This window comes from Mustela lutreola, chromosome 14 (genome assembly GCF_030435805.1).
Source record: "Mustela lutreola isolate mMusLut2 chromosome 14, mMusLut2.pri, whole genome shotgun sequence".
Classification (NCBI taxonomy): Eukaryota; Metazoa; Chordata; class Mammalia; order Carnivora; family Mustelidae; genus Mustela; species Mustela lutreola.
Window position 1 is genome coordinate 30443266 of NC_081303.1, and position 23599 is coordinate 30466864.

At 38.7% G+C, this 23599-nt stretch overlaps 1 protein-coding gene across 5 annotated transcripts in view; it reads right to left on the minus strand.

The window, feature by feature from the left end:
• Positions 1 to 23599, minus strand: part of AXDND1 (axonemal dynein light chain domain containing 1) — a 116187-nt gene that overhangs the window by 89088 nt on the left and 3500 nt on the right. For all 5 annotated transcript variants that reach the window (XM_059145845.1, XM_059145844.1, XM_059145847.1 and 2 more), the window contains exons 3-9: positions 23038 to 23210; positions 21920 to 22023; positions 14316 to 14436; positions 13647 to 13732; positions 11549 to 11605; positions 10436 to 10538; positions 8382 to 8503 (exon numbers count right to left, since the gene is read on the minus strand). In XM_059145845.1, the coding sequence (XP_059001828.1) occupies positions 8382 to 8503; positions 10436 to 10538; positions 11549 to 11605; positions 13647 to 13732; positions 14316 to 14436; positions 21920 to 22023; positions 23038 to 23210 (766 nt within the window). The remainder of the gene's footprint in view (positions 1 to 8381; positions 8504 to 10435; positions 10539 to 11548; positions 11606 to 13646; positions 13733 to 14315; positions 14437 to 21919; positions 22024 to 23037; positions 23211 to 23599) is intronic.

The window sequence follows — 23599 nt, forward strand, 5'->3', positions numbered from 1 at the left end:
GTTAATCTATAATAGGATTGTGGAATATAAATAGGTATAGGGGAAAAAAAAAGAAAAGAAATCCAGAGAAACTAAACGTACTCTCCTGCATGAAATAACAACCACCAAAAAAAGACAAAGTATATGGAACAATTTTCAAGACATGTGTGACTGAAAAATTTTCAAGACCCTGCACCTAAGGCACTGAAAGAAAGTAATTATTGACTAGAGGTAAATAAAGTAAGCCCTATGATTATTCCATCTTTTGGATTTGAAAGGCCAAAGCACAAGGACAAAGAACCCAGAAGAAACCCAGTAGATTCTGGGTTATGGAGACAGAGCTAAGAGTCTAAGGAGAAAAAGAGGACAGGGTACCAGAGGGAAAAGAGCTGTATAGGAAGATCCTCTGGTGGTCTGCTGAGAGTCCTTCTCAAGTATTCAGCTAAGTAATGATCAGAGGATCAATGTGAAGAAACTGTCTGAAGCCAGGGAAGGAGCCAGCTGAAAGGATCAATAACTAAGAGCATCCAGGATTCACAGGTGGCTCGAAATAGTGCTGGTTCCAACTAGTCAGACTGGAAAAACTTACGATTCATGGGTCACTGGATACAGTACAAAGAAGAGTCTGCCTAAGTATTCAGAAATAATTAGTTTTAAATTAAGCACTGTTCTGGTCCCGTCTAAAGGCCCAAAAGGATCAAATTATTTTCAAGTAGTTCATCATCACTTCATCATGTTTCAGATCAAAGTTCAATATTTTTAGAAATAGAAAAATACACAGCATCCAATAAAACTAAAACTCACAATGCCTGCCATGCAGTCATATTTATTAGTCATGCAAAAAAGTCAGAAAACACATTTATGAAGAGAAAAAAACTGACTCAGAACTGTCATAAATGTTAGAATTAATAGACACAGATATTAAAAGCTGGAGGAGGTCATTCAGATTCTAGGAAATAGTTTCCATGATCTTGGGTGGCACAGAAAATTGACCTGCCAGAGTTCCAGAGAGAGCCTGAGGAGATTTGTGTACAGAAGTGTCAGGAAACAGCTCACCAGGTACAGGAGCTTGTACTGGTGGAGGACACCTAGCTGCTTCAATTCCTTTGGGAGCCCCCTGGCCCCTACATAAAGTGGTTTCTGGAGAAGTTAAAGCCTGAAGGTCTCTGCCAGCTCCTGCTGGGTTTGAGGACAGACTTGCCTGTGTGCTCTACACATTTGTGCTCAGCACCAAGGACCCCAGCAAGCCAGTGCCCCTATTCAGGGACCAGATCGTGGTGCTCCAAGGCCTCCAGAACTTTGGCTGAGACCCCTGCTTTCAGCCTGATGGATACAAGCAGACATATGCAAAGATGCCCAGAGCTGAGAAGAATGCCGCCTTCCATCACTTCCAGGCCCTGCCTGAGCTACAAAAACACTTTTGCAGCTTGACTTTTCTGGTGGACATTGATGATTGCCCTGGCTGGGGATCTGAGAAAGACTAGCCTGAAACCTCCCCCATCAGTCAGCAGTCCTCCAAGTATTGCCTTCAGGGTTCCCACTTCCTAAGAGTGTTGAGACAGCCTCACCAGCCCTGTTTGGAGGAGCAGTTGGCTCTGCTTGGAGAAACTTTGGATAGGGACATCATTATCATGTCTTTGAGGATTCAACAGTCCCTCCCACAACTTCCTGACCCGGAATCCTGAAAGGACCTTGGATGTTAAACTGGCGAGGGCACGATTGAGGGTTTGGGAAGAACCACACAAACACCCCAGATGTTTTTAAATTGCAGCAAATAAAAATACTGAAAGCACTTGCTTCCAATATAAAATGAATATATCAGCTTTGGGGGAAAAAAACTATAACTATATTCTCTGTATTTGCATTGTTAAGTAGAGACATGGAAGATATTTTTGAAAAGACCCAAACTGAGCTTTTTGAGATGAAAACTACAATGTCTGAGTTGAACATCATTGGGTAGAGTAGATTAGAAAAGGAGATTAGATAGGGTAGAAGAAAAGATTAGTAAACTTGATGATAGAGCAATAGAAACTATCCAAAATGAAAAGAAAAATATTTTTTAAATATGAAAAAATGTTCAAAGCATCAGTGATGCCTGGGACTATCTCATTATTCGTGGCCTAATGTATGAGTTAAATGGACTTCCCTGAAAAGGGAGGAGGGAAGAAAAAATACTTGGAAGAAAAACTAGCCAAAAAACTCCTATATTTGATGAAAAACATAAACCTACAAATCCAAAAAGCTCAATGAACACCAAGCACAAGAAATATGAAGAAAATTACACCAAGGTGTATCATAATCAAATTGCTCAAAAGCAATGATATGACGCTCACAACTCAGTGAATTCTACAAAATAATGGTCAGAAAACATTTCAGCAGTTAAAATTGTGGTGTGAGTAAAGCAACCAGTCTGAAAAGACTACCTGCTGTGTGATCCCAACTAGATCACATTCTGGAAAAGGAAAAAGTATAGAGACTGCAGAATGATCAGTAGTTGCTGCGGGTTTGAAGGAATGGGAATGGAGGAGGGATGAACAGGTGATAGGTGGGGGGGGTTCAGGGTCGTGGAACTGTTCTGTAATGGTGGTGATACTGCATGAAATCGACACTGACTAATTAGCGTGCTTCCCACATATGGTATATTTCACCAAGAAAGCCTGAAAAAACTGGGGATATTTAGCCTAAATAAGGGAATGCATAACAGGGAAAACAAAAATGGCTATTTTCAAGGGGTGCCTGGGTGGCTCAGTGGGTTAAGGCCTCTGCCTTCAGCTTAGGTCGTGGTCCCAGGGTTCTGGGATCGAGCCCCGCATCGGGCTCTCTGCTCGACGGGGAGCCTGCTTCCTCCTCTCTCTCTCTGCCTATCTCCTCTGCCTACTTGTAATCTGTCTGTCAAATAAATAAATAAAAATCTTTTTAAAAAATTGCTATTTTCAAATATTTATTTATTTTTTTTTTAAAGATTTTATTTATTTATTTGAGAGAGACACAGTGAGAGAGAACATGAGAGAGGAGAAGGTCAGAGAGAGAAGCAGACTCCCCTTGGAGCTGGGAGCCGGATGCGGGACTCGATCCCGGGACTCTGGGATCATGACCCGAGCCGAAGGCAGCTGTCCCAACCAACTGAGCCACCCAGGCGTCCCGCTATTTTCAAATATTTAAAGAGCTATAAGGTAAAAGGAAGAACCAAGTTATTCTGAGTATTTTCACAGTACAAAATGAGGGTAAGTGGGTAAATTTATAGGAAAGCAGATTACATTTATATAAAGTAGCTGTTAAATTTTTTTAGTAGGAGAAATTTGATACACAAAGGAATATGTGCAAATGAAGAATCACAGTGCTGAAATGACTGTGAACACTATAATTTTTTATTGAGATATAATTTATATGTCATAACATTCACTCTTTAAAGTATATAATACTGTTTAGTATATTCAAAAAGTTGTGCAACTATCAGCACTAATTCCAGAGTATTTTCTCATCACCCCACCCCTGCCAAAATCCTTTATGGTACCTATTAGCAATCACTCTTCCTTTCTCTTTCTCCCAGTCTCTGGCAACTACTAATCTACTTTCTGTCTGGATGTACCTATTCTGGACATTTAATATAAATGGAATCTTACAATATTGTGACCTTTCGTGACTAGCTTCTTTCACTTAGTATGTTTTCAGAGCTCATCCTTGTTATATCATGTATCAATACTTCATTCCTTTTTATGATTGAAAAATATGCAAAATATGCATTTGTCTGTACCCATAGAATACAACACAAAAAAATAAACCATAATGTAACCTATGGACTTAAGTTAACCATAGGATATCAGAGTATATCATAGCATGCCACATTAATAACAGATGTTAATAATGAAAGAAACTGTATATGGAGAAGGGGGGATAAGTGGAAATTCCTTATTATCTGTTCAATTCTGTAAATTTAAAACTATTCTTAAAAGAACCTTTTATCTTTTAAAGAAAGCCAGGGACATCTGGGTGGCTCAGTCAGTTGAGCAACTGACTCTTGATTTCAGGTCAGCTTGTGATCTCAGGGTCCTGGGATCAAGCCCTGCATCTGGCTCCTTGCTCAGCGGGAAGTCAGGTTGACCCTCTCCCTCTGCCCCTTCCCCCACTTAGGCATGGGCTCTCTCTCTCTCTAAAATAAACAAATCTTTAAAAATAAATAAATAAATAAATGCCAGATGAGCACTTTTTTTTTTTAAGATTTTATTTATTTATTTGACAGACAGATCACAAGCAGGCGGAGAGGCAGGCAGAGGGAGAGAGAGAGAGGAGGAAGCAGGCTCCTCGATGAGCAGAGAGCCTAATGCGGGGCTCGATCCCAGAACCCTGGAATCATGACCTGGGCCGCAGGCAGAGGTTTTAACCCACTGAGTCACCCAGGTGCCCCACGGGCACATTTTTTAAAAAAATAAGTTAAAAAAATTTTTTTAAATGAATAGGTAGGGGCACCTGGGTGGCTCAGTGGGTTAAGCCTCTGCCTCCAGCTCTGGTCATGATCTCAGGGTCCTGGAATCGAGCCCCACATCAGTACCATCTACTCAGCTGGAGACTGCTTCCCCGTCTCTCTCTGCCTCTCTGCCTACTTGTGATCTCTGTCTGTCAAATAAATAAACAAAATCTTAAAAAAAAAAAAAAAAAAGAAGAAGAAGAAGAAAACGTTACTAAGAAAATCATAAGGAAGAAAAAATACATTTATAGTACCGGACTACAAAAAATCTGTTCTACGTGAACCTGTGAAATTCAAACCCATGTTGTAAACCCATGTATAAATGCTACATGATCCCATTGATATGAAGTTCCTAAATAGGTAAACTAATCTAAGGGGAGAAGAGGTCAAAACTCCTGGAGAAGGGGGTAGGCATTTACTGGGAAAGAGCATTAGGGAACTTTGTGGGGGAATGGTAAGCCTCCACATCTTAAGAGTTTGTGTTTGTCAAAAGTCAATAAAGGCAGACAAGATTTGTGTTTCTCGATACATGTAAATTTTACTCAAAATGGAAAAAAGGCAAATAAAAAACTCTGTCTGGTTAATGATATACATGACAAAGTGTTTAGGGGGAATACACTGAGGTCAGCAATTTACTTTGAAATACATGAAATGGATGGATGGATAGAAGGATGGCTGGATGGATAGACAAGTGATAAAGCAGAGTAAAATGTTAATGACAGATCTAGATAGTAGGTATTTGTGCGTACACATTAAAATTATTTCCATTTGGGGGCATGCAGGTGGCTCAATCAGTTAAGTGATTTCAGCTCAGTCGAGCCCTGTGTTGGGCTCCTTGCTCAGCACAGAATCTGCTTGAGGATTCTCTCCTTCTCCCTCTGTCCCTCCCCCTGCTCACACTCTTTCTCTGTCGCTCTCTAAAAGTAATAATATTTTTTAAGATCATAAAATAAACAAAATAAAATAAAATTCTTTCCCTTTTTATAGATATTTGGAAATTCCCATAATAAAATATTGTAAAAAAATAAAAATAACAACAACTGAAAAAACGTCAGGTGCCTGCTGCAACCAAAGATATTTATAGTGTCAACCAAGAAGATTGCAACAACATCCCTATTTCTTTGTAATGTGAGAATCTTGTTCAGCTCATATTCAACCTGGCAGTTATTCTTCCTCCTATAAAAAACATTATTATGGGGACGCCTGGGTGGCTCAGTTGGTTGGACGACTGCCTTCGGCTCAGGTCATGATCCCAGAGTCCTGGGATCGAGTCCCACATCAGGCTCCCAGCTTCATGCAGAGTCTGCTTCTCCCTCTGACCTTCTCCTTGCTCATGCTCTCTCTCACTGTCTCTCTCTCAAATAAATAAATAAAATCTTTTAAAAAAAACAAAAACAAACAAACAAAAAAACATTACTATGAAACTCTGTTGCATATGAAAACTTTTTCTTCTGAGCTCCTGGGTGGCTGAGTTGATTAAATGTCTGCCTTTGGCTCAGGTCATGATCCCAGGGTCCTGGGATTGAGTGCCGCATCAGGCTCCTTGCTCAGGGGGGAGGTTGCTTCTCCTGCTGCCTGCTACTCCCCCTTCTTGTACTCTCTCTCTCTCTGTTTGGCAAATAAATAAATAAAATCTTATAAAAAATTAAAAAAGAAGAAGCAAACAAACAAAACTTCCTTCTGCTGTAACAGGCCTCAGAGGCAGTTGCATGAAAAGCAGAGACACACACAAGCAGATCAGAAAGCACTCAATGAGACCAGAGGCAGAAAACTATGGTAACAGGCAAATGGAGAGAGGAAGTCAGAGGCTGATGTCAAGTATTTCCAAGGCATGAATGGTATTACCATCTTCTGGGGACTTCTATTGGATCCTCACAATGATCTCGTGAAGCAGAGAAAACACTTCAAGATACCAAGCTCAGGACAACCGTAGTCTTCCCCATTGAAGGTGGGCCCTACCCCTTCAAAAGATCTCCTACCACAACAAAATGCTGACCACTAGATTATTCTGAACTACCGTGTTTCACCATTCCACAAACACATAGTGAATGTTTGCATAATCAGCCTAAAACCTCATGGCTTATTCTCACCTACCTTGTATTCTTTTTTTTTAAAAAAGAATATTCCACATTCATGTATACTTTCTATTTACTTATGTATGTATATATTTACTTACTTAAAATAAGCTCAACGCCCAAAGTGGGACTTGAACTCACCACCCTGAGATCAAGAATCACATGCTCTACTGACTGAGCAAGCCAGGCTTTACATTTTTAATTCCCAACTTTACCCTATTCTAAGTCCTTAGCTTAGGACTGCCGGTCTCTTTCTGTCTAGACTTTTGGGATTGGACCTGACCTTATTTTGGCCCCTAAAGGCTAACTCCTGAAATCAGCTAGAAGAGTCCCACTCATTTCTACGCCTCATAAGGGGAAAGTCTGGATCTGCCATTAGTCATTGAGCTCCTTTGCTATGCTTCCTCACCTGTCCCTCCCAGCTCTGTTCTTGGATTGACAACTCAGACTTCAGTTGTTCTGACCCTCATTTCAAGTTGCATTCTCCAGCTCTTGAGGTGTTCCAAGAACTGACTCCTTAGTATCCAATCTTGACAAGTATCTTATTAATGGCTTTGCTCCTCATATCTCCATAAATCCATAACTCAGACAGTGGGAAAATGGGGCAAACTTATGTTATTTATTCTCATTCCATAAATCAGACAGTGGGAAAATAGGGTGAATTTATATTACTTGTTTTCATTCAGGAGAAATACTTTCAGAAGATCTAATAATCTTCCTGTGGTTCCATGGCAAGTAAGCTGCAGATATGTAATTTGAACCCAATATTCTAATTACACTATTCCTTCCAGCTTTTTGTTAAGTACCACAGTCATACAAAGCATTACAGTTTTAATAGTATTTATCATGATCATCTATAATAATTATATATACAAGGCATCTACTTCTGTGCTCTCATTTAACCTCACCACAATCCTATGAAGCTTTTTAATACTTGACACAGAGTACATACTCCACAGACACCACTGACTGATGAATGGACAAATGGACAAATGAATTGGGACAAATTCCCAATCATAAAAGAATATGGTGTTGGGGCACTTGGGTGGCACAGCTGGTTAAGCATCAGACTCTTGGTTTCAGCTCAGGTCACTATCTCAGGGTCGTGGGATCAAGCCCCCATCAAGCTGCACACTCAGCATGGAGTCTGCTTGAGATTCTCTCTCTTCCTCTCTCTCTGCCCCTGACTCATGCTCCCTTAATCTCTCTTTAAAGTAAATAAATCTTTAAAAATAAAAAAGAGTGGTGCCTGGGTGGCTCAGTGGGTTAAGCCTCTGCCTTCAGCTCAGGTCATGGTCTCAGAGTCCTGGGATCGAGCCCCACATTGGGCTCTCTGCTCAGCAGGGAGCCTGCTTCCCTTCCTCTCTCTGTCTGCCTCTCTGCCTACTTGTGATCTCTGTCTGTCAAATAAATAAATAATTTTAAAATTTTCGAAAAAAAAAAAAAAAAAAAAGAATATGGTGTCCAACATCTCAAAAGAAATCATCTTAAGAAAGTCCTCAACTGGGGCGCCTGGGTGGCTCAGTGGGTTGAAGCCTCTGCCTTCAGCTCGGGTCATGATCCCAGGGTTCTGGGATGGAGCCCCGTATCGGGCTCTCTGATCACCAGAGCCTGCTTCCCCCTCTCTCTCTCTGCCTGCCTCTCTGCCTGCTTGTGATCTCTGTCAAATAAATAAATAAAATCTTTTTTAAAAAAAGTCCTCAACTATTTTTTTTTTACTATAGAAAACAGAAATGCAATTCAGTTCCTTATTATCAATAGAATAGAAAAGGGAACTTTTTTTATTTTCTTAAAAGCAGATATAAAAGAATTGTAATATAAAACTCACAAGGAAACTGGGATATTCCGATAATAGCTCTAACCTGATTTTAGACAGTAGTTCTCCTCTATCTGCACAGTCCACACTGACTTGCCGAATTAGTTCATGAAATACTGTATTGTAAATGTTCTGTTCCTTCCTTAACATATGTAGTAGTTTGTGCATCTGGCAGAAGATAAGGAATATCATTAGTATTTATTGCAGTCTTATCAGCAAAATAGCACTTTAGGAAGTAAGTATGCTGAATGTGAACGTTTTAGAAACACCTTGATAATTTATTTCACTTATATTTTTCTTTATAAATATAACTACAAAAATAATATATTATTTTTAGAAGTCTGTTTCATTATGTACCTCTTTACGCGATGCTCTGAGAAGGTCACAGTATCACTTCTATATCATCCCCGCCAAAAGTACATAACCTGAACCTAATCATGAGTATACATTAAGACAAATGAAAACTGAAGAACGTCCTACAGAATAACTGGCATATGCTCTTCCAAATATCAAGGTCAAGAAAAGCAAAGAACTGTTTCATATTACAGTTGTCTAGGAACATGACAACGGAAAGTATTATGTGATCCTGGGATCTTGAAACAGAGGGGACAAGAGCTAAAACAACCATTATAGGGACAACTGGCAAAATTTGAATTCTGAATATGGACAGATAATTCTGTCACATCAATGTTAAATTTCCCAATTTTGATAACTGTATTACAAATATGTAAAAGAATGTCCTTATCTATAGGAAACGTAGGATAACACCTGAAATTTTTGGTGATAAAGAGGCATGATGTCACCCGCTTACTGCAAATCAGTTGAGAAGAAACTATACATATACATATACAGATAGGTGTGTAAAGAAGAAGAGAGAATGACAAAGCAAGTAGAGCACAATGTAAACGAGTAAATCTGGATAAAGATTACATAGGAATGTTTTATACTGAACTTTAACTTTTAAATTATGTAAAAATAAAAATTTACGAAATAAAAAAGAGCCCTCATAAAGAAAACTATCTGTGTCTCTTTAAAATTAAAAAAGTGCTTTCATTAACAAAATAAAAATTTTAAGTGCTAAGAAAGCATGGTTTAATTGGCAGTGGTTTCTTAGTGGTACATAAAATAATAAATGTAAAGTTTTTTCCGGCGAGATAAACACAACACCAGGCAAAGTGGGTGCAAGGCAAGATTTATTAAAAACACTCTCCGGTGAAGTTTCAGGGCTCAGGAGAAGGGGAGCCAGGAAAGTTGCGCCGGGAGGAGATGGGCACCCTCGGGCGAGTTTCCAGGACTCTGGAAAGCAGGGTGGTGGAAGTCGTGCCCAAGGCAGGGAGGAGGGGGCTTTTAAGGGTTCCTGGGGAAAGCTCAGGGGTTAGGCTGTCAGAAAGGGCTGCTTAAGATGGCGAAAGCCCGCCACAAGACCTGAGCTCCGACAGGAGAACAAAGGCCCAAGCGGGAATCTGAGATCCCCGCCCCAGGCTCCTGTGGACCAATGGGACCCCGACGAGCTGGCGAGATATCCGAATAAGGGAAACTTGCCAAAAGACCCCTGAGCTTTCCCCAAGACCCCTTAAAAGCCCCCTCCTCCCTGCCTTGGGTGTGACTTCCGCCACCCTGCTTTCCAGAGTCGAGGAACCTCGCCGGAGGGTGCCCACCTTCTCCCGGAGCAACTTTCCTGGCTCCCCTTCTCCTGAGCCCTGAAACTTCACCGGAGAGTGTTTTTAATAAATCTTGCCTTGCACCCAATTTGCCTGGTGTTGTGTTTATCTCGCCAGAAAAACTTTACATTAAAGGTCTTATAATCAATGGTACTTTACAGTCAATGAAATGCAGTAATAATAATAATAGCAATAATTATACAGTGTTTACCACATGCCAAGCACTATTCTAAGCCCTTTACATTCACGTGTCATTTAATCTCCACAACAACCCTATAAGGTAGGTATTATTATTACCTCTTATTTAAAGAGGAGTAAATTGCAGCACAAATACATTAAGTGACTTGCCCAAGGTCACTAGCTAATAAACTGCAGGGCCAAGATTCCAGTCCAGACATTCTGGCTCCAGAATGCATGCTCTCAACCACTTTGCAAGTACCTTGGTTGGCCCTGTATATTCCTGATTTTCCACACCAGACCTCTCTAGCATAGCATCCATCACGTCATTCAGCTGGACCACTTCAACTCTTTTATTAGGTTTCCTAGAGGATTAAAGTGAGAGATTTATGTAATTAAGTGGTGTAACAGGTCATCCTCAAGTGACTAAAAGAATGTAATACAAATAAAATGTATATACTATGGAATATTAATGGTATATTTTTTACTTTAGGGAGAGAGCAAGCTGGAGGAGGGGCAGAAGGAGAGAACACCCAAGCAGACTCCCCACTGAGCACAGAGACCACAAAGGGCTCAATCCCAGGACCCTGAGATCATGACTAGGGCTGAAACCAGGAGGTCACCCAACAGATTAAGCCACCGAGGTGCCCCTGGAATATTAATGTAACTTTAAAGTATAGCCCTGTATGTACTGATCTAGTGGGTTATAGCAGTAATACAGTTAAAAAAAAAAAAAAAAGAAAAAGGGAAAGGTAAATAGTATGATCCTCTTTTATGTAAAGAAAATAATGCTTCCTTCCAATATTTCTATATACTTCGTGTGTAGGATTGTAAGAACATAGAAGAAATATGGAGAGATAAATACCAAGCTGTTAATGTTGGTTACTTCACAATGTAAGTGAAGAAAAGGGACAAGGGAGAGAGAAGAAAAAAAAAAGACTATAGCAAACAGATCTGTTGTACAACATTGTGCCTAGATTCAGTGATAACTGTATTGAAAACTTAAAAATTTGTTAAGAAGATAAACTTCATGTTAAGTGCTCCTCCCACAATAAAATAAAATTTTAGAAAAAAAATTTAAAACTGTAAAAAGAACTATTTTATAGCACTTAAATATTATTATAAATATGTAAAAATTTAAAACATTGATTAGATGATAGAATTATAGACAATTATTGTCTTGGATTTCTGCTATAATTTTAATATTTTCTGTGCAATAAAGTATTAAGGTAAATTTATATATATACAAGAAAAATAAATATGTATAAATAAATATGCATATGTAGATTAATAAATATGTATATTAAAATAAATAAATATATTCATGTGTCTATGTTCCTTCTGAGAAATATTTTCAAAAATAAACCATACTTACATGGATGGGAAGAGCAACAGCCTGTTTTCACTATCTGTGAGGAGAGTAGTATATTTGCTATAATAAATAAGATAGATAAATATTATCATAAGAAAATTAACAGGCCTATTTATCACATATCACAGCATGATAAACCTAACACCTCATAAAATTGGGAAGCTTGGAAGCAATTTAAAAGGTCCATCATTTTACACAGAAGATCACACCTAGATAACTACAGACATAGATGTAATGACATTTATCATATTTGGAATATTTTTAGTAAAGGAGTTTTAATAACATTCCTCATATGTGAAAAATGAACATTTCCTTGATTCATTTTTTTAAATGCCTTTTCAAAGGTGGAAGGATGTTCTAAAAACACTGAAGTCAACAAAGTTAAATGAATAAACAGGCTATAAAATTAATCAACAGAGACAAAACCAGAACCCAGTTTTCCTAACTCCCAGCCAAATCTGTCCTCTGAAAAGTGCCCATTTCCACCTAAATGAGTATCACAGTGAGAATCACATGGTAATCCTTCTAATTCATTATTATTCATGCAACATTTTTCTTCCCCTAGTTAATAAGCATTTCCTTTGGTTCTGCCCCCTACTGGAACTCAGCTGGTTAGTAACGTCCATTTTCAGAATTTAGAGCAGTGAAACTCTCCAGGGGCTATGAAGACTCAAAATAAAGTTTCTCAAAAATGAGTAAGAGGAACCAGAAACAATGATAGTCCAGGCACAACGAGCACACCCACCACCCAGATCTTGACTTCTAAGTACCATTCTCCACTAAAAGGAATCTGCACTCCCTAGAGAAGTGACATAGCTCACTCCACAGCTGGAGCTGGGAAATATAAGATGAACCTGGAAATTTTATCAAGTTAGAAAATAAAGGAACACTCAAAGAATCATGGGACAGGTCCAAAAAATATAAGAGCCAGTTCAAAGGAGCTAATATTGACCAAATCTAAAAATCTTTTAGCATAAAATAATCATAGTAAAAGAACTATACCCCACTGAAAAAAACAGTAATCCATGAATCCATATGGTAAAATGTTAACTAATAAACAGAGAAGATACAATGAAGCTAAAAAAAGTCATCAAAAAGATCTATAACTGGTGGGCTTCTAAGAAATAAACACTGAAGTATTTGGTAGTAAAGGATCATATCTCCAACTTACTCTTGAATAGTTTTAATGTGTGTATCAAAGCAAATAAGGCAAAAAGTAAATACTCAGTGAGTTAAAACAGAGAGTACTTGAGAGTTGCTTTTCATTTTTTTGTAACAGTTTTATAATCTTGAAATTGTATAAAAATAAAAAGTTCCCCTAAAATGAATTCCATTTAGTTCTTTTTGACAAAATATTGTTCTGAAACCCACCATCATAAGGAAATGCCACAGCATGTGTATTGGAAAAGTAAAAAGAGTGACAGCCTCTGGATATTTTATTATAAAACCTTAGTCCAAAGTTCTAGTTTTTTACACTACAAAACATTCAAACGTTGTTTCAGAACATACAAGCAAGATCCTATTTTTAATCCCCTAAGCAGAAAACAAAGAAAACTGGAGATGACTAGTGTGAAGGCTGGAGCCAAGCCGTAGAGTGTGCCTTATGAGACATCAGCTCAGAGGGCTACTTTCCTTTGTCTCCTTGGCCAAAACCATTCCTAAGGAGGCCTAGGTGAACATTCAGAACAAAGATACACTCTTTTAATTGAAAATTAAATAGTTGGAAAAGATAGAGAACAATTTGATCACTAAAATCCCAAACTCTTTTCTTTTTTTTTTTTTTTTTTAAGATTTTATTTATTTATTTGTCAGAGAGAGAGTGAGTGAGAGCGAGCACAGGCAGACAGAGTGGAAGGAAGAGTCAGAGGGAGAAGCAGGCTCCCTGCAGAGCAAGGAGCCCGATGTGGGACTCGATCCCAGGACGCTGGGATCATGACCTGAGCCAAAGGCAGCTGCTTAACCAACTGAGCCACCCAGGCATCCCCCAAACTCTTTTCAATAAAACATTTTCATTTTGACACCTTTCTTAAATTTAGGATGGAAGGCCAAATATTTCCTTATTGTAATGTACATATTACCTGGGATAGATTACAGTACTCACTCATCGTAACACTCCAAACCTGAAACTCCTGTATTTGACACAATATGAAATTCTTCAGGAACCAAAGTATCTGTTAGTTTCTTTGTCTTAAAAAGAAAGAAAGACAAGAATGAAAAATTAGTAAATGAAAAAAAGTTGAATTGCATAAATCAACATTCCTACCCCCACAGGGATGCTATTTATTAAGAAGTTTTGATTATAGAACTAATAGCATTAGTAATATGGACCATAGGATGTAATAAAAAAACATTCAGCACACATTTTAAAAATAACCACTAATTAAAGAACAATCTTGGGTTTAGTGTTATTCACACATGTCCCACATATTCAGTTAATCCATTGACTCTTTAAAATTCAATAGAAATTTTAAATTTACCTTAGCAACATGCCAAAACTAAGAATCCTACAACTTTGAACTGTAAACCTAAAAAAAAAAAATCTAAACTTCTATACTGTATTTTCTAGATTAAAGTGGTAACTGTTGTTTGGAAAATGGCTTAAAAAAAGGTATCATAGATCCTTTCCCACTAAATACTCTTTCCTAGAAATAATCAGAAAGTGCTACGAAAACTGACAAGTAATACAGGTTGTAGTTACAGTACAACATTGCTTTATATTTTTAAGGAAATGACTTAAAAATTAGAAGGAGAGGAAAAATACTTTATTTACCTTATGAGGCACAATGACACCATCATGTGACTGTAATGATCGTTCCAAGCGTGGGGGACAAAGTGAACTCTCCCTGGCCTCACCTTTAACGTATTTAACATCATACAGGAAAGAAATATCCCTAAAAAATACAAAAAATATATTTACAAAATAAATTTCCTGTCTGGCTACTGGATAAGAGTGGGTAAGATCCACACACATCCTTCTAGTGGGTAAAATGAGGCACAAAACCAGTCTCCTTACTTCATGCTTCACTAAGAGCGGAGGCGTTAGACATGAGCCATCCCCCTCCCCATTCTTCCTCTTCTCCACCTCATTTTTCTCCTTCATATCACAAATCCTTTCCCTTCCGTCAACTTCAGGTTAAGATGTATTCTCTTCCCCAGGGTTATTTCCTCCACTGACATCCTTGATTTCATCCTTACCGACATCCTTTGGGACTTCGTTCCACCAATCTACTCTCTGTTTGCTTCCTCCTCCCTTGGAATAATCACTTTGATCTGTAACTCAAATCTGTTCTCCTTCTAAAAGTCCTTCCTTGACCATGCATGGCTGTCATGTTATCAGGATCTATCAGATCTCTCACTGTCCGTTAATCAGACATTAATCAGATTTCTTGAAATCTGATTTCTTGAAATTTCCTTGCAATCTAATTTCAATCCCTCTCTTCTGAAACCACTCTAGAAAGCTGATGACTTTTACTGCTAAGTCATCATTTCCTTTCTTCCACCATTTCCCTGTAATATTTCCAGGGTTGACCATCTCTCTTTCTAAAAACACTTCCTCTATCCTCTGTGTTACTGGACTCATGGTTCTTTTGCCTTAACCTCTCCTTCTTGAACTCCTCTGTGACTTCCTGTCTACTAAATGGAAATGCTCTGCAACATTACACCCCACCTCTCTGTCTCCTGACTCTACACTTTCTCTTTGAGCAATGCCATCAAATCTCACCTTATCACATTTGTTACCTCTACATACCTCTGAATAAACCTCCCTCCATTCTAACTCTCCACCCTCCTATCGTCATTAATTCTGTCAGGAAGTACCACCACTCTATCCATCAAAAGCTCAGCATACATAATTGACTTCTTCCCAACCACTGCTCTAAATTCCCATCCACCACTAACATTCATTAATTTTATAGTCTCCTTCATAGCATTCCAGCATTGACCCTGTTGTTGCCAATACCAAATCACTAGTCCAAGCTATACCTACTTTTTATGTGGACTCTCAATTCTCTCTAGTATACTCTACACACTTCTGCCAGATTCACCATCCTATAGCAGTTATAATCACACCACTTACTGCACATGATTTTCACGTTTCTGCCCCTCCCCCAACTGTAACTGGGATAGCCATTATCCCAGTTAAATAGAATGGAGCTTCCTCAAAAAAAATAAATAAATAAAATAAAAATCAAACTACCATATGGCCCAGCAAACCCACTTCTGGATTATATCCAAAAGAAAATTAATCTGGATTTTTTTAAAGATCTTATTTATTTATTTGACAGAGAGAGAGAGCACAAGCAGAGGGAGTGGCAGGTAGAGGGAGAAAGAGAAGCAGGCTTCCTGCTGAGTGGGGAGCCTGATGCAGGTGTTGATCCCAGCACTCTGGGATCATGACCTGAGCCAAAGGCAAACACTTAACAACTGAGCCACCCAGGCACCGGATCTTGACAAAATATCTGCACTCCTTTGTCCATTGCTGCATTATTCACAAGAGCCCAGACATAGAAACAACCTAAATGTCCACTAATGAATGACTGGATAAAGAAAATGTGTATATATAGAGAGAACAGAATGTTATTCAGCCTTTAAAAAAGGAAATCCTGCCGTTCGTGACAGCATGGATGAAGCTGGAGAACATTATGCCAAGTGAAATAAGCCAGACAAAGAAAAATACTATATGATTCCATTTGTGTCAGATGAGGGCACTGGGAGGAAAGGGGAAATGAGGAGATGTTGGTCAAAAAGTACAAAAGTTTCAGTTATGCAAGATGAATGAGTTCTGGAGATGTAATGTATAGCACAATGATCATAGTTAGCAATACTGTATTGTATATTTGAAATCTGCTAAGAGAACAGATCTTAAATTTATCTTATCACACACACAAACACGAATCCACACAAATGGTAACTATATAGAGGTGACAGATAAGGTCTTTAGCTTGATTGTGGTGCTCTTTTTACAATGTATACATTTATAAAAACACTAAGTTGTACACTTTAAATATTCACAATTTTTTTGTCAAAACTATCTCAATAAAGTTTTTTTTAATAAAAAAATAAAATTGCTTCCAGGATTGAACAGGATTATGGGACATAATTGCTTCCAGGATTATGGGACATTAGTCACTATCACACCAATAACTCCTAGAGATTGGCCAACACAACTTTGTTATATAAAAACATGAATGGTTCATACATATACATATACACACATACACATCTTTGTAAAGGAAATGTCAGTTTGGTAACTGTCAAATTTTCTCAAAAAGTAATTATAGGGCCCTCTTTTATTTCTATTATAAAAATTATAGGGGTGCCTGGGTGGTTCAGTGGGTTAAGCCTCTGTCTTTGGCTCAGGTCATGGTCTCAGGTTCCTAGGATCAACCCCCGCATCAGGCTCTCTGCTCAGTAGAGAGCCTGCTTCCCTTTCTCTGCCTGCCTCTTTGCCTACTTGTGATCTCTCTGTGTCAAATAAATAAATAATCTTTTTAAAAATAAAAAATATCAGTTATCTTACTTGATTTTTATTTTTTTATCTTTATTTTTAGAGGGAACATTTGGTTTATGTGTTGGTATGTAAATCTCATTAAATAATAATCTGTTTTAGGGCGCTTGAGTGGCTCAGTGGGTTAAGCCTCTGCCTTCGGCTCAGGTCATGATCTTAGGGTCCTGGGAACAAGCCCCGCATTGGGCTCTCTACCCCAGGGGTGGGGGGAGCCTGCTTTCTCCTCTCCCTTTCTCTCTGCCTGCCTCTCTGCCCACTTGTGATCTGTCTCTGTCAATTAAATAAATAAAATCTTTTTTTTTAAATCTGTTTTATTTCTTTTTTTTTTTTTAAAGATTTTATTTATTTATTTGACAGACAGATCACAAGTAGGCAGAGAGGCAGGCAGGAAGAGAGAGGAGGAAGCAGGCTTTCCGCGGAGCAGAGAGCCCGATGCGGGGCTCGATCCCAGGACCCTGGGATCATGACCTGAGCCGAAAGCAGAGGCCCAACCCACTGAGCCACCCAGGCACCCCAATCTGTTTTATTTCTGATAAAACTCTTGTGGTAAATCACTTGTCTCTACTCCTCTGGAAAATCTTTTTTTTTTTTTTTAAGATTTTATTTATTTATTTGACAGAGATCACAGTAGGCAGAGAGGCAGGCGGGGGGGGGGGGGGGGGAGCCAGCTCCCCGCCAAGCAGGGAGCCAGATTGTGGGGCTTGATCCCAGGACCCTGAGATCATGATGTGAGCGGAAGGCAGAGGCTTTACCCACTGAGCCACCCAGAAGCCCCTGGAAAATCTATCTTTATTTACAAAAACAAAAAAACAAAACAAAAAAAACCACTTTGATTCCTAGCCATAACACAAAAACTGGATCCCCCAGTTTATTACACTGAGTTCATACTTCAAATTTTTCTTCAAATAATCACTGGTTATGTTCACACATAAGCATGCTTTTTATCTGACGTCAAGGAATGAGGTATTTCAGAGAGATGGATTTTCTAAAGAGCTGAGATATGCTTTTTAAAAAAAACACTGTCTTTCTAAAATGTATTTAAAACTTGACAGCTTCCTTAAGCAAAGTGTATGTAACACAATATAATCTTTTCTTGACAATTCAAGTAATGACTTATGAAGTTAGAAGTGTCCTGAGGACAGTCTGGTTATGTTTTTGACACCTAAGTCAGTACTGGAATATGGCAGGCCCTAGTGTGTGTTGGGTCCTTCTTTGAGTTCAATGGTTGGAAAGCACTTCCCAGACACCCTTGCAGGTAGGGTTCTGGGTATGAACTAACTTCTGCAAGTATATGCCCTTTTGCAAGATTTCAGAGGTAGAAGTAAAACGGGAGTTGCTTCCCTGTCATGTCTTTGGCGGATTCTACCAACATCAACATGAAAAAGTGGTTTTCCTGAAACATTCCAGAATCCACTGTCCAGCTACCCCAGTCCATAGGGGCAGTGCAGTAACTGCAGGGACAGCTTCTTGATTTCAGCTTCCAGATCCTTGGATCACAGTTAAGGGACTTTTTTTTTTTAATTGCAGTATCATTCACATACCATAAAATTCATCTTTTTAAAGAGTACAGTTTACAAGTTTTTACTATATTCACAATTTACAATTTCAATATATTCACAAGGTTGTTATGACCATCACCAGTATCTAATTCCAGATTATCTTTATCACCACTCCCAAAAAACCCTTACCCATCAGCAGTAATTCTCCACTCTTCTTGCCAGTCCCACCCCCAGTCTACTTTTTGTCTCTACGGATTTCCCTATCCTGACACTTCATATAAATAGAAACATACATGTGCCCTGTAATGACTGGCTTCCTTCACTTAGCAGGTTTTCAAGGTTCATCAGTGTTGTAGCAAGTATCTGTACTTCTTCATTCCTTTCTATGACTGAAGAATATTCCATTGTATATGCCATTTTGTTTATTTTTTCATCAACTGATGGACAGTTGGTTTGTTTCCACTTTTGGGGTGCATGAATAATATTTCCATGAATATTCATTCTAAGTTTTTGTGCAGTCATATTGTCTATTCTCTTGGGTATAAACCTAGGTGTGGAAGTGCTGGGTCATATGGTAAGCCTATGTTTAAATTTTTGAGGAACTGCGGAACTATTCTCCGACAAGGCTGCTCCATTTTACATTCCCACCAGGACGTATGACACTTCCGATGTCGATACCCTCACAAATCCTTGTTATTGTCTGCTTGTTGACGTTGGTCATCCTAGTAGGTGAGAAATAGTATCTTTTCAGGTTTGATTGCCATTTGCTTCTGGCTAATAATGTTGAGCATCTTTTCATGTGCATATGGCCCATTTTTACCTTCTTTGTACAAATGTCTATTCAAGCGGGCACACTTCTGAACTCTAGTGACAGCCTTGGAGGTAACAGCCTGGATAGTAGGTTAATTCCACCTTGTTCTGAGAGTTATTCCCAAAAGTATTGCTACATACCTGCTTCTCTAGCCCTTCCAAGAATTTTGTAAACACTTGATTTACCGCTTAAAATTTTATTTTCTGCATTGAATTTTGACTGATAAAGCTGTCGAAAAGTATTACTCAGAGGCTATTGCTAGGTTGTTTTATATTTTACTACTGTGCTCTAAATATTTAAGGTTGCCAGACAAGTTACCTCTTGTTATAAATACCATTAGTTATACATGTGTATTAATTTTCTACTGGTGTCATAAAAATTACCACAAATTTAGCAGCTTAGACAACACAAATTATTATGTTATAGTTCTGTAGGTCAGAAGTCCAACATAGGACTCACAGGCTAAAATCAAGGTGTTGACAGGGCTGTATTCCATTCTGGAATGCTCTAGGGGAAGATCCATTTCCATGCCCACTGAAGTTGTTAAAGGAACTCAATTCCTTGCGGTTCTAGGAGTGAGATCCCTGTTTCCTTGATGGTTACCAGTTGAGGGCCATACCCAGCTTCTAGAAGACAAGAGTAGTTCTTAGCTTGTGTCCTCCCTACCTCCATCTTCAAAGCCAGTAATAGTAGGCTGAATTCCTTCTCTCTCACACTTCCACTGTGTCTTCCTCCATCTCTGATCTGTTCAACTTCCTTCTTTTTCCACTTTAAAGAATCAGGCCATTAGGTTGGGCCCAATCCAAGAATCCAGGTTAATCTCACCATCTTGTGGTCCTTAATTTAATCACATCCACAAAATCTCCTTGGCTACGTAAGGCATATATTCGAATTCTGAGGTACAGTGAGAACATTTTGTAGGGAGGCCATTACCCTGTTTACCACAATACAGATCACAGTTTCAAAATTCTAAGTCAGAAGTCATTTGACATTAAAACTTTAATACTGGGTTACTGCTGTATTCAGATATAGCTTAATATTTTTTCAAAGTACTTCAAACATCTCATAACTACTAATCATAACTAGTGATAATTATAACCATGATTTAAATGTATAAAATAAAATACAGATACTTTGACACTTAAGCCCCAGGACACAAAAATTAATAGCCTAATTTCCTGCCACTTTTTCTAGCACTGAGACATAGCTAAGTAATAATAACATATTTATTTACTTTTTAAAAAGATTTTATTTATTTATTTGACAGAGATCACAAGTAGGCAGGGAGGCAGGCAGAGGGTGGGGGGGGAAGCAGACTCCCTGCTGAGCAGAGAGTCCGATGCAGGGTTCGATCCTAGGACCCCAGGATCATGACCAAAGCCGAAGGCAGAGGCTTTAACCCACTGAGCAACTCAGGTGCACCATAATAACTTATATTTAAATGGCACTGTATAGAGGCATCTGGCTGGTCAGTCAGTGGAGCGCATGCCTCTTGATCCCAGGGTCATGAGTTTGAGACCCATGTTGGGTATAGAGCTTACATACAAACATACATACATACATAAATAGCACTGTCCATTATCTCCTTTAAAATATGTGCTTTACAATATCCCTGAAAGGTCCACAAAATGGACTAAGTCTATTATTCCCTTTTTACAGATGAAAAAAATGGAACTCAGAAAGATTAAATAACTTATGCATGTGTTAATGTTTATTATTCCAAATTAATATGTCATTAATGTGTGATAATATTACATATTACTGCGTTCGGATGAAATAATATCTCATGAGGGGCGTGCAACTGATGAATGGACTATACATAGGAAATGAGCTGGTCACAATCTTCACAGGGAAACCCTGGACAGTCAGAATATTTTTAGGAATGACGTAAAAACAACAAATAGTATTTGCTGATTTGATATAAAGGTGGAGAGGAAAACCAAGGAGTAAGCACTTGCTTTTCAAGGTTTTCATGAAGCTATGTTACCTCACTCTTCTTAAACATGCAGATGAAAGAGGCACTCTAAGGCACTCTGCCTCTCGGATCTTGTCCCTTTTACTAGGGTACAACATGGGACAGAGGAGCAAGTGGACAAGGACACAAAGGCATGCAAAAAGCAAACCTAAACAAACCAAAAGCCAGTAGAGTTAATAATCCTACACACAGAAAGATGGTCTTGTGTCTTCTTCAGATTGTATTCTGATCAACAAAGATACTGTAAACTTCAAATTTTAAAATCTTTGCTTCTGGGCACCTGGGTGGCGCAGTTGGTTAAGTGACTGCCTTCAGCTCAGGTCATGATTCTGGAGTCCCAGGATTGAGTCCAGCATCTGGCTCCCTGCTCGGCAAGGAGTCTGCTTCTCCCTATTCTCATGCTCGCTCTCTCTCCCTCATTCTCTCTCTCTCTCTCTCAAATAAATAGATAAAATCTTAAAAAATATATTAAAATAAAGTAAAATCTTTGACTCTGTAATTTTCCAAACTATGCCCCCCCCCCCCAAGAAATGAGAAAACGACTCTATTCATCAGCATCCTCCCTACCATCTGCCTTCTTTACCTTCCGGCACCAGTTAGGGAAACAGGATGATCAATCAGGTATTTGAACTTATTTCTTCGAATAGGGTGATACCAGACCTGGTCAGTCTGACGCGGAAGAGTGCCCTAAGAAAAAGCAAATACATGAATACACAGCAGAGGGAGCTCTAGTCAAATGAAATCTGTTAATCCTTTGGAAAGGCATTTGAGTAGTCAGTGGGAAAAAAAGAGAAAGCAGAATGCTTAATCAACACTATGCAGAAAAACAGAAACTGGGACAATTCAAAAGTGAAAGAAAACTATCAAGACTGAGCAGTAATAATGATCACTTAGGTAAATCACATTTTAAATAGCATTTCCTTGGCAACACTAGCAAATGATTTTAGTTTTCATTCTAGGAAATTAATTTTAAAGTATGTTGAAAGACAATCAGGAATATATAACACTGGACATCTGGGTGGCTCAGTCAGTTAACCCTCTGCCTTCGGCTCAGGTCATGATCCCAGGGTCCTGGGATCGAGCCCCACATCAGGCTCGCTGCTCAGCTAGGGGTCTGCTTCTCCCTCTGCCTGCCACTCCCTCTGCTTGTGCTTGCGCATTCTCTCTGACAAATAAATAAAATCTTTAAAAAAAATATATATATATATATATAAAACATTAAAAAAGAAACAACAAACCCAAATTGAATGCATTTGTGCTAAGCCTCACATCAGCAAAGCAACTGGAATTGCAGTTCTAGCATCTCCCAAGAGCAGCCTTTTAAGCCAATCATCTGGAAGTTCCTGATCAGCACAAAGGAGGTAATCAGCCTGATAGGCTCCCACCCTTCCCCAGAAGATGATCCTGCCCAAAATAATCCTTTCTTTTGTTTATGACATCCCTGTCCCTGCCCTTTTCTGCCAAAAAAACAAAAACAAAAAACAAAAAACCTCTATTTTGTACAACTTCTTAGAACTCCTTTCTACTTCCTATATGGGATGCAGTCTGATTCATGAATTGTTGAATAAAGCCAGTTATAATGCTCCTGAAATTTACTCAGCTGAATTTTGGTTTTTAACAAAGAACATGCTCAATGAATACCTAATGAACTGGATACCAAAGAGACGGGTTTCCATGTACTTCGTATAGGTATATACTCACTTTTGGGGTTTTAGTTTTCTTAGGGGGCAATAAGTTTTCAGGACAAGGACCAGCATTGGCGGCATAGGTCAGAGAAAGAAGAACTTCCTCAGGGATGAACTCATTCTGAAGGGATGTAGGAAGGGGTTTTGAACGATCCACCATATTTTTTTTTTCCTTTAGTTCAGGAAGTCCTAAGAAAGTGACAGGAAAGAAAAACTTGGTGCAGTTTTCAGTAGTTAGTTGGAGATTCCCAGGCTACCTCATCAATACCACCTGTACGTTTCTAACAGAGCAAACACTGCTTCTGGTTGCCAAGAATAGTAACAGTATTTTAAATACTGAACATCATCTAGTCAAAAAAAAAAAAAAAAACCCTCATATTGCCTTCCCTCCTCACACTAACGTCACACAGTTTCAAAAACCGAGGCACAAAGATGAACCTTCATTATTCCAAATTCAAAATCGAAAATTAAATTCACATCACCTGCCCAATTAAGTGGACCAGCCTTAATATGATGGGAATGCCTATTTCCCCTTTGATGTGAAAAGAACAAAAGAAACCTCTCCTTGAAACTGTCAA